The 12,268-nt window shown below is 42.2% G+C and overlaps 1 protein-coding gene across 1 annotated transcript; it reads left to right on the top strand.

Annotated features, from left to right (window-relative positions):
• Positions 1-7,907: 7,907 nt before the first annotated feature.
• LOC149433854 (trypsin II-P29-like) lies at positions 7,908-11,770 on the top strand. Its single transcript, XM_089664359.1, has 3 exons — positions 7,908-8,153; positions 9,018-9,154; positions 11,621-11,770. Exons 1-3 carry the CDS (start codon positions 8,003-8,005, stop codon positions 11,768-11,770), a joined length of 438 nt encoding a protein of 145 aa, XP_089520485.1. The 5' UTR covers positions 7,908-8,002.
• Positions 11,771-12,268: the final 498 nt, after the last annotated feature.

Genomic DNA, 12,268 nt, shown 5'->3' with positions numbered 1-12,268 from the left:
AGGTTCGGCAAAAACAATCTACTCACAGGAACTCATGAACATAGATAAGACCATACAGCACTTCAGCATTGCAAAAGTGGGGTTTAAATAGCCCGCCCGACTCCTGACAGGCTCTCCTGGGTCCTAGTGCTTGCCCAGCGCCGTCATTTGTGACAGGCGCGCCTGGGTCCTAGTGCCCGCCTGCTTGTACGTTTTGTCAGGATTCTACGCATGTGCAGATTCGATCCCTGCGGCGATCTTCCCATTCCCTGAAAGGGGGTAAATCTTCTTACATTGTATTCTGTTAGGACTGAAATGTGTAATGGCAACTGTCTACGTCCCATCTCCCTATTCCAATGAAGCATTTAAAATTTAAGCTGAATTAATCTCAGAGACATTTGGGAAGATTTACTAAAATTGGAGCACTTAGATGCATGGAAGCCAATCAACTTGTTCAATTAAGCTTTGACAAAGAAACTTGGAAGCTGATTGGTTTCTATGCAGAGCGGCACCAGGTTTTGCTCTCTCCAGTCTTAAATTTTAAATCCCCCCAATTGCCTATTCCTGTTCTGCTTCTGGAAGATATCAACAATTGTATAAAACCTGTAATAGATCCATTTCAACATCTGTTCAAGGTCTTCCTAATACTCCCCAGTTTCCTAGGCTGTGCTTTGTCTATCTGATCTGTAGCAGAGTTCACACCCATAAGACCATCATTATATCTGTTTTTCTGAATCACATACAATAACTCTTTATCTAGAATAGACTTAGCACTGGGCACGTCTACCTTCCTACCATTTATCCATTCCACTGACATTTGTCCCAGAGAGCTACCTGACCACTCCCCTATAACCGTAACCCTCCAGATAGTGGACAAAACCATTAAAAAAATTTGGCAGCTCAACCCATTTTAGTTGACCCTTCTACCACCTGATGTCCTTGTAACCTACTTAACAGGTCTCTTTATAAAAAAGGTAAATTAAATCTCAGACTAGATTGACAGAGAAGGAAATGCTGAGAGGTATCTTGATCTGAAGCATCCTATGTTAATAACTAATAACTCAAAACCAGTTAGAGTGTAGATCTGCTCAGCAAACACTCAACAAATTCACTTGTCACAAAGCTCAAAATAAGTGTTTCTTTCAAAAAACAGGCTTTTTGGCCAGAAGTGGAGAAAGTAATAAAACTACTAGTTCATATCGCAAATTCTCAACAGCCTAAACCATATGTACAATAAGTGCAATTACAGATGTCTCTGCAAAGCTTTATATTAACTCTAGTGATATCCTCAATATCTTTGCAAGCTTCTATTTACATTCATGTACTTCATATTCTTATCATTCATCCAATAAAATAAAAACATTCCTCCATAATATTCAGCTCATGAAGCTTTCGGAGAAAGACTAATCGTTCTTAGACTGCTTTGACTTTGGAGGAGTTAGACTCAACCATCATGAGCTTTCTAAATTGCAAATCCCGTGGGACAGACAGCATTGAGGCCACAGGGGTAGTACTCTAAAGAAATGCAAAAACCCCTCCTGCCAGATTGATACTGTCCTATCTCCCTCCTGACAACTGATGCCACAATTCTAGCTACGCACTGGCATGGAGGCGGTCTAAATTGATCCACACTCATTACACATCCCTATCAGACAGGATTAATGCCAAACAAATCCACAACACTTAACATCCAAAGAGTTTTTCTGAACATACAAATCCCAACCGACAACCCTGGACACAGACCTGCTAGCACTTGAAATAGCCAAAGCATTTGATTGTGTGGAATGGGAATATCTGTAGGCTGCCTTACACAGATTTGGCCTGAGTTCAGTTTTTTTCAAATGGGTGAGTCTCCAATATGCCAAACCCACAGCTAGAATCCTAATTAATAATTCACTCTCCCTTCCTTCCCTTTTTTCTGTACAAAAGAATTAGGGGTGTCTCTACCTAGGTTACTAAGGGTAAAATAATATGGATTCCTCAAATACTCTACAAACTACGCAACTGCCCAATATCAATTCCAGTGATGTTCTTTAAAAGAATCAATGGCATATTTTAAGACTTGACCCAGAAACAGCCTAGGCTGTTGCTTGAGTCCTGAAGGAAGTGGGAGGCCTCTCCACTCCCAACCCAAGATGATATTTTTTGACATCTCAGTTACAATACTTCACAGGCGGAAACCTTGGGGATACACAACCCTCAGTTTATTAATTAATTAAATATCTACTAGGAAGCCTTAATTCACTTCACTCCAAACTTCTTACACTCCAAACTTTTTCCCATTACCCCACAATTTACCTGATGGGAAAGGTTTGGGAGGTCTCTAAGAAAACGTATAGAGCATAGAGGACTCCAGTAGACATATTCTTATATGGGAGAATGATGGCCTTCCTGAACTCTCCAAACTCCTGGGTTTTCATGCCTGAAAATTTGCTGGTATCATTCATTTCTCAGCTATACAATGGAGGGCAACTCAAACAGTTTCAATACTTGCAATCTGAGTTTGCATTACATAAAAGATCATTTTGTCAATATCTTCAGAGCTGGCATGCTTTACAGGCACAATATGGAAACCTGACCACTATGTTTGGAAAAAGATTTTAGATGGGTTCCTAGGCTCTTCTGGTACTAAGGGTCATACACTTTATGCTCACCAATACAAAACAAACCCTCGGGTAACTTTAGCTTGTGCTGTAAACAAAAGTGGAAAAAACACTTGGGTACCATACCTGACCACCTGTAGGATGATATGTTATAATCTTTACCATGTGATTCCATGTCTTCCTCTCACAGATGGATGCAATTCTTTTCATTTGCTGCACTGTATCTATGCAGAAGCAGCATGGTGAACAAACAGGACAGGAAGTGTGTTAACACTACAAAAAACCTTCCCTTTTCCTCTTTTCCATAACTAAGGCTTGGCTCACACTAGCTCATAGTAAGAATAAGCTATCTGCGGTGGATTGTTTTTTTAGAGTGCATCTAAGAAGCCGCTGACAGGCATTCCGGAGGTGATTTTGTCGTCTTCTGAATGCCTGTTTTTTGTTTTGTTTTTGTTGAACAATTTATAATGGAGCGAATGCACCACAATCACAAGACAAGAGTTTGGTTCCCAGTTGCAGGGCAGCCCCATTGACTTCAATGACTTAGCATGCTACAATACATTTCCTGTGGCCTCAGTGCAAAGCACAAGGCATATGAACAGCATCCTCTGGTTGTATTTTACACTTTAGGTGGGCAATCGGTGGCACACGTTAGGTAGGTGGCCTGTTTTTGCTGCACCCGGGCCTGCCTGTGGCAGAAGAGGACACAGGCAGGGCTGACAACACTGGTTAGGATGTTGGTGAAGAAAAAGTCTCATTGTTGCCCAAACAAAAAGTTGGGAGCTCACTGCATTTCTGACAGATCACCATGTATTGTTTTGTATTTGTAGCATGTTTATCTTTAAAGTGATACTAAACACACACTATTTGGTTTCCATTATTCCTTCTCTTTAAGTTTATGGATAATGGCACTGTATTTTCTGTATTTATCTTAATTATCATATATAATTATATCATACTTGATATACAGCTGTCACATGACCCGGCTCTTTCTCAGCCCATCTGCAGGGAATCATCAGCAGAAGTAACTTCTAGTCCTCTGCTTCAAACTACAAAGGAAAATACATAATTAATATCAAATAAATGTTTTAAAACATCATATAAAGATGTATTTTAACTTTAATCTTTATTATTTCTAATCTTCCTATCTAGGGAAGGTTCTGCCAATCACAGCATGTATCAATCTCCTCCAGCCTGTGTCTATTTTTTGTATGTGCTTAGAATTACATGAAGGTGAAGTATCCATCAATCAACATGTATTTCCCTCCCCCATAGTGCTTAGCAGTTTAGTGGACATGGAGGAGGAGGAGAGAGGGCGTGGGCTGTCATTTATCCAAAGTGTATACACCCACATGTGGGATTCTATAGTCACATGGGCTGCACAAATAAGAAAAAGGAGGAAATGAACAGCTTAGAAGGGAACTGAAACTGGAGCATGCTCAGTAGATGTGGCAACGTCTAGTCTATACACTCTCAAGATTCATTGGGGACACAGACAAGCAGGGAGGAACAGTTACCAGCAGGCCAACCAAGTCTTTTGCAGAACACAGAAAACAAATCCCATAGTGACTGAATAAGTATGAACGGCATGTAATACAGCATGTACTGAAAATGTTCCAGTATTTTGAACAATCATGCCAAAATACAATTTAACATCAAACAACATTAAAAACACAGCATTCCAATCCTATCCTAAATAAGTTACTAGACTGACACTTTTTTCCAAAACGTTCATTCAAATATCACGTTTAACTCTTTAATGATATACTCTTCAAGTCTTCCTTAACTAGTTTCCGACCGCAGATAGCCGAATGACGGCTGCACTGCGGCCGGCCAGTTCTGAGTGGACGTCATATGACGTCCTCCCAGAACGCGCTCTTCTGCGCGCCCCAGGGGGAAAGCACCCGACGATCTCCGTGATCGCTGTGTCCTACGGACACAGCTGATCACGTGATGTGGTAAAAGGCCAATCACAGCGGCCTTTTACCACGTGATCAGCGGTGTCCAATGACACGCTGATCAGAGGGAAATGCAAGTGTCGGTTCTCGGCTGCACTTTCCTCACGCTGTCAGATCGTGAGGAAAGTACTGCCGAGAACTGGCAGTCGTCAGAGCGGGGATCGGCACCGATCATCAGGGCACTGATGATCAGTGCCATGATGATCGGTGCCTAGCAGTGCCACCCGCAAGTTCCGCCCATCTGTGCCCAGCAGTGCGCCCACTAGCTCCGCCCACCTGTGCCCAGCAGATCACCCACCTGTGCCCAGCAGTGCACCCACCTGTGCCACTCTGCAGTGCCACCCACCTGTGCCCAGCAGTGCCACCCACCTGTGCCCAGCAGTGCCACCCACCTGTGCCCACCCACCTGTGCTCACCAGTGCCACCCACCAGTGCTGCCCACCAGTGCAGCCCAGCAGTGCTTCCAGTCAGTGCCACCAGTCAGTGCCCAGGGGTTGTGCCAGTCAGTGCCCAGCAGTGATGCCAGTCAGTGCCGTCTATCAGTACCCATCATCAGTGTCACCTATCAGTGCCGCCTATCAGTGCTGCATATTAGTGCCGCCTAGCCGTGACACCTCATTAGTGCTGTCTATCAGTGCCGCCTATCCGTGACACCTCATTAGTGCTGCCTATCAGTGCCCTTTAGTGCTGCCTATCAGTGCCCATCAGTGCCGCCTATCAGTGCCCATCAGTGCTGCCTCATCAACGCACATCAGTGAAGGAGAAAAATTACCTGTTTTTATTTTATAACAGAAACAAAGAAACTTTTTTTTTTCAAATTTTTTTGCACTATTTTTATTTATAGCGCAAAAAGTAAAGCGCCCAGTGGCGATTAAATATCACCAAAAGAAAGCTCTATTTGTGAGAAAAAAATGATCAAAATTTCATATGGGTACAATGTTGCATGACCGCGCAATTGTCAAAGTGCGGCAGCGCTGAAAGCTGAAAATTGGCCTGGTAAATAAGGGGGTATAAGTGCCTGGTAGGCAAGTGGTTAAAAGATTGCCATCAATCACAAACCGAGAACAGGGGAGGTGGAGATGAGGTCGTGCTGCGGCTGCACAGAGAGATGCAGGATCCGGTGAGGAGTTCTGTCCTCCTCTCTGCTGTTGGCTGTTGAGACAAGGTGGAGATGGAGAAGAGGGGGGTGCAGCAGCAGCAGAGGAGGTGCAGATGTGGTCTGCTGGCCTTGTGTTTTAGAAGCTGAAAATCACTGAAGACGACACCTCTATTCCAGTGATCTCCACTGGCTGCGTGCCCAGCATTGGCGCTATTCAAAGAATGCTTTGCGTCTTCTCAATGACTGCAAAGCATTCTCCGGTTGCACAAGGCTGGGGCAGTTACTGAAGGGAAAGCCAGAGTTCAGCTGTAAGGAGGTTGAATGCATTCTTATTGGTTATTATGACAGATAAATCCATTTTAAAATGTGGTGAATCTCTGCAGCTGCCGTCCCCATCCATGATGATGATAAGATTGTTGGCGGTTACACCTGCTAGCAAAGCTCTGTTCCTTACCAAGTGTCTCTGCATGCTGGATACCATTTTTGTGGAGGGTCCCTAATAACACGTTATGGGTGATTTCCGCTGCTCACTGCTACAAAAAGTAAGTAATACGGATGTCAGTCATTTTCTAACCTTTAAAAGCAGGTTCCTATAATCACGTTACTTTAAAAAAAGAAACACATCAAACAATAATAAAATTACCACACACAATGAATTACTTATAACAAACGTAAAAAATGACATATTAAAGTGTATCAAAAGCTAACATTTTTTATGTTTTGGATGGCGTGGTGAAGGGTTACTACCTCTGTCAAGTTATTATTGCTGACTGTGTCTCTGGATGGGGATTCACCCTGTCTATATGTCCTAGTGGCTACTGTCACCAGGACTGAAAGTAAGAGAAAATGTAAAAATGGGGAGTTGTCTGAACAAAAATAGAGAGGAAATCTTCCAGTATGGACACTTCCAATGGCAGCTGTTTATAAGGGAATTCCTTAATTGTGGGGAGATTTCCTCTCACTTTCTAATTTGTCTCCAAACCTAGTGGTGAGCCGAGCACAACAAGGTTGGATTCAAGTAGGGTTCAGCAAGTATGGAGAAAGTTCGGGCACTGAATCCAAACCCCACTGAATGGCCCATATGTCCATACTTTGGCAAAGATGTCAGTCTTCTCTTACCACCCCCCACTTCTTTTACATGGCCAGGGATTATCAGCCATGTAAGTGAATGGGACAGGTAATATCAATGGCTGCCAAGGATGCAGCAGGTGCAAGTAGCCGCTGCTTCTTTAGCAACCATTGACAGCTGGAAGCTGTCGTGTTCATTCATTCCATACACCCTAGACTTGCAGCATTTGGATGAACACCTGAACTTGACTGGTCCAACTTGAACATTTTCATTTATTTTCAACGGTTGTTTTCAAACCTCTAACTATTCAACTTCCATTAAGTAATCTCAGGTCATCCTGCCATGAAAGTCTTTCTTTGGGCACTTCCGTTATGGGGTAACATTGAAGGTTATTTACTAAAACAGGAGAGTGCTAAATCTGGTGCAATATTGCATAGAAATCAATCAGCTTCCAGGTTTCATTGTCAAAGCCTAACTGAACAAGCTAAAGTTAGACGCTAATTAGTCACTATGCACAGCTGCATCAGATTCTGGGTACACCAAGTTTAGTAAATCCCCCTCATTGCCTCCAAATTATGCTCCTGCGTTGTCAACCATGTTAGCCATGCCAACACACATTGCACAGGCATGCTCCTCTGTTGTCCCAGTCACAAAGCTGGTTCAGAGCAGATGAACATGGAGACAGTAAATGTAGACATGAAGAAACTGAAAGGCTGGAGCAGATCAGTATCATCAAAATTGGAAAAAGGATGAAAAAACAGCATTTCATGAAAAATAACCATGTTAACTGTTCATCTTACACAAGGCTTTAGCAGACAGATGAATCCATGGCGTTTATTTACTAAAACTGAAGCATGCAAAATCTGGTACAATTGTGCATAGAAACCAATCAGCTTCCAGGTTTTATTTGCAAAGCTTAATTAAACAAACTGAAGTTAGAAGCTGATTGGCTCCCATACACAGCTGGAACAGATTGTGAGTGCACCAGTTTTAGTAAATCTACCCCTATGTGTCAATGTGTGTCAATCAATCAATCAAATGTGTGAATCTTAAGAAAAAAGTTGGGTGAATTATGGGTAAAAACATTGATAAATAAACCCCTAAATGTCATCCCAGTAAAGGTTAACATCTACCTTAATAAGTAATAGAAACTGCTATACTTGTATATTTAATAAAGGTTTCTTTTTTAACATATTCAGGAATATTGAGGTCCGGCTTGGAGAATACAACATTGGTGTGTTGGAAGGACCAGAACAATTTATTAAAGCCTCCAAAGCTATCCAGCACCCACAATATGATCCTAACTATTGACATCATGTTAATCCGGCTAAGTAAACTGGTCAAGATGAACAGCCAGGTCAGAACCGTCAGTCTGCCCACTCTCTGTGCAGTGACGGGCACTCGCTGTCTGGTATCTGGATGGGGAAATACGCTGAGTAGTGGAGGTAAGAAACCATATGGACAATAAGATAGTGTGCATTAGCTTTTCTCAACCCTTGAAAAAAACTCCTACTACTAAGTATTGTGTCTATAGCTCCTAGTGCATTAGCATGGTGGTCAATGGAAAGAATGCTCTTTACATTGGTGGTCACTGGGGAGAATTCCTCTTACATTGGTGCACACTGGGAAGAACGCACCTTCCATTGGCAGTCAGTGATGAGAAGAATGTCCTTTATATTGGTGATTAATGGGAAGAACGTCCATTACATTGGTGATCAGTGGGAGGAATGCCTCTTACATTGGTGGTCAGTAGAATGAATTTCCGTTACAATGGTGATCAGTGGGAAGAATGTCCTTTACATTGGTGATCAGTGGGAAGACTGTCCCTTACATTGGTGATCAGTGGAAAATATGCTCCTTACATTGGTGATCAGTGGGAAGAATGTCCCTTACGTTTGTAGTCAGTGGGAATAATGCCTCTTGAACTGCTGATCACTGGGAAGAATACTCCTTACATTGGTGGTCAGTGGAATGAATGCCCCTTACAATGATGATCAGTGGGAAGAATGTCCTTTACATTGGTGGCCAGTGGTAAGAATGTTCTTTACATTGGTTGGCAGAGGGAAGAATGTCCCTTACATTGGTGGAAAATGGGAAGAATCCCTCCATACAGATAAGTAAAAGGTTTAGTGATGTCAGTGGTTACTTATTTGGAAGGCAGAAATTGTTCATTGTTCAAGGTACTCCTAGCAATCTCTGAAAAACCCTGTGTGTTCCATTGCAGCCTGGTTGAGTACAGATGGTATGTTTTAAAATATCCAGCCTAGGTCTTATGGATACTAAAAACAAACTATAAACTTTCTGTCTAGATAATTATCCTGATCTTCTGCAGTGCCTTCAGGCTCCGATTCTTAACAACCAAGTGTACCAAGATGCCTATCCTGGTAAAATTACTGAAAACATGATCTGTATGGGGTATATGGATGGTGGAAAGGACTCTTGTCAGGTAAATACAAAAGAAAACAGAACAACATAGCAAAATGTTGAAAGTCCAATTCAAAATTTCTGTTTTTTGTTTAACCCATTGATCAGCTGTTCTAAAAATATAAATTGCAGTTTGAGTAATTTCCCCATAGACTTATCTGCTTTGCAATTCAGAGCACAGTTTCTTCCTCTTCCTATTAGTGCAGGTCTCATAGAGGGTAGATCATGAATAATAAATCATTAGTCATCCTGGGCTCACAGTACAATTATGCAGTGAACAGTAATGATGTCATTATGTCTATGAAGCTCCCTTATTCACTGAGTGAGGTCCTTCCATCATGGGACAAGGTGATAGGGAAAACAGGACTCTGTGCTTCACGTGACTGGCCAGGAGACCCCATAGTGAGTACATCAATGGGTTACAGGTCTTCACTCCCAGAAGAGATTGCATGGAGGGTCACAAAATGGCAGACTCAGGTAAGTAAAATATGGCTTTTGAAGGGTGGGAGCAGTGTGGTCAAGAAAAAGAAAAGGAGGAGAATTTACCCAGATATAAGTGTAGCATCCCCTTGCTCCTGAGTGGCTTGATGGACCAACATCTATAGCTGTTCCTTTGTGTATAGTGGGGCAGAAAACAAGCTGGGCGCCAGCCACTTTAGTCTTTTTACAATTCATTGCTGAATTCAATAACAGAGAAAAGCACAAAGGACAGGTATTCTGAAGTTGCAATAGTAGTAGCAGGCCCTTTAAGGGTAGACTCTTGGTAATTACTTGCCCTGTAAGAACAGTTAAGCAGATTTATGACCCTGTATTTGCATTCACAATCTTTCTGATATTGCAATGGATCTCTCTCTAATAGGACCGTCCCTTGTATAGTAGTGAAAGATGCCCAAGTCTATGAACAATGAATCCTTTTTACAGTGTCCATATAGCAGATCTATCTACTATATCCTCTACAACACTGTTCAGCAAGAAGTTTACTTTCCAGCTCAGCTGTCACGGTCAGAAACCAGTAGCTGTAGTAGTAGAGAGGCTCCCACTGACCAGCAGGATAGGTATGCAAGCAGGTCACCCTGGCAGATGACATGGACTCACCCGAGGTGCAGAGTCTAAGCACTAACCTGTATTCACCAGAGCTCCTGATGGGATGGTGGAGATGGGTTTTGGTGCATCTTAGTACCAGGTCGTGGTCCTCAGGATCGCCCTATCAGCAGGTGAGCAAGCTGGGATCCAGTAGCAGATATAGCAGGTAGCAGATGCATAGCAAGTAAACAAGCCAAAGGTTGGTAACAATGAGTTGCAGAAGCATAGTTGAGGAACAAACAAAAGGTCGGTAATGAGTGTTAGTGGAGATACAAACACCAGCAGGAGTGACAACAGCAAGATATTGGCTGGAAATCGCACAAAAATCTGGTCACTAGAAAGTGAAAAAGTATTGCTAAAATTGGATGTTCAAGGAAGGAGCAAAGGGTTCAAAGTTCAAAAGAAACAAGGTTTAAGACAGGATCATCCAAGGAATTTTCCAGGGATCTGTACAGCATTCCAGGTGGCTCAGCAAAAAAAAGGTATTGTGAGGCACAGCAGAGGTTGCAGGTTCAGACCTGGGGCCTGACGCCAGGTTATTTTCAAGTATTCACTCTAGCTCAAGTTCTTGGGCCTACAGCATATGCTCCAAGCTGGGGTAAAGTCAAAGAGAAGACACACTCTAAACACACATCCTACCCAGATAGAGTCCAGGAAAATAAGCTAAAAAGGTGACCCTAATATTTATAATCTCCCAAACCATATGTCTAAACAAGGGCCTCAGAGGTTGGCTGAAACAGATAAATATTCATAGCTCAGTGTTTCCGTTGTACTTACTGAAGCCTCCCTCCTGTAACACACAGAAGTAATGCCAGTGAAGCCAGGGGCAGCCACCTGTATGTTCGGGTGCTGGTCCAGCTTGCTCTGAGATGCACACAAGGTAAAACTTGTGGATGACCACACTCTGATACAAGCTGCCTTCATTGCTGGGGTATTTTCCTGACACTCAATAGATTTGAAGAAGTGACTTGGATGAGCAATGAAATGTCTTCAACATTACAGAATAAGTCCAACCGATTGTGACAATTGCAGATTAAGGGTTGAAGTATTCAACCCATTGTGTTCAGGGAAGACTTGCAGAGCCCAAAACAGTTAAATACCAGCTAAGGCTGGTTACAGCCTAACAATAACACACCATTTGATTAGTAACACAACTGCATTGGACAGGGTCCCTGCATAGACCTATAAGAAGAACGCCAGGCATAGCTCAAAGGTGTAGGTAAATGTAAGTTATCCATTTCTTCTATTCACCTTTAAATAACCTAATGGACATAAAAAGTGGTCCCCTCCATTCTATGCTTTCCTATCAATGCTATGACCTTCCCAACAGTTTATGTAAATGAAGAACTCAGCAGGTTGTTGCATGCAATGAGTGCATTTTGATTCTGTTATTTATTTCCCCCAGGGTGACTCTGGCGGTCCTGTGGTTTGCAATGGAGAGCTGCAGGGAGTTGTATCCTGGGGTAACGGCTGTGTCTTGCCTGGATACCCGGGTATATATACCAAGGTGTGTAACTACTTGTCCTGGATTGACAAGACTATCTCCAGCTACTAAGTGTTTCAAACTGACACAGCAGACAAAGATCCTGATGTTTATGAAAATTGCAGTGAAAATAATTCTGGAAATCATGTGGTCTCATTTTAAGTCTACTTCCCAATAATATTGGTAAAATCACCAAAAGTCCAGAATCAAGATCTCCATTTCAAAAAAACATTCCACCATTTTTATAAAATGCTGAAATAATGATAATAATAATAATAACAACAAAAATCTAAATGTTCTGACTATTGGCCAGTCTACACAAAATGTAAACTTAAGGGGAAAGGGGGGTCTATAAAAAAAGATGTTTGTGAATGTCTGACCATTCATCAAACCATCACAAATAATCTTCATAATGTGTCTAATATCTTTATTTTGTATGGTCATCAGCTCCATCTAATGGCCTTAATGCAATATTTTCCTGAAATACTTCAATCAGGAGAATACCGCATTATAGCCACTAGATGGAACTGGAAATCATAGGAAAAAACTTATTAGACACATTATGGGGAT

Source organism: Staurois parvus, unplaced genomic scaffold (assembly GCF_062004578.1).
Source record: "Staurois parvus isolate SC_StPar_1 unplaced genomic scaffold, SC_StPar_1.0 ptg001898l, whole genome shotgun sequence".
In the NCBI taxonomy this organism is placed as follows: domain Eukaryota; kingdom Metazoa; phylum Chordata; class Amphibia; order Anura; family Ranidae; genus Staurois; species Staurois parvus.
Note: the sequence above shows the minus strand (reverse complement) of the source record. Positions and strands in the feature narration are given on the sequence as shown.

Coding starts and splice junctions, on each gene's coding strand:
- LOC149433854 (XM_089664359.1), top strand. CDS start 8,003: ATGATCCTAACTATTGACATCATGTTAATCCGGCTAAGTAAACTGGTC. Junction 8,154..9,017: donor AAATACGCTGAGTAGTGGAG/GTAAGAAACCAT, acceptor CTTTCTGTCTAG/ATAATTATCCTGATCTTCTG. Junction 9,155..11,620: donor GTGGAAAGGACTCTTGTCAG/GTAAATACAAAA, acceptor TATTTCCCCCAG/GGTGACTCTGGCGGTCCTGT.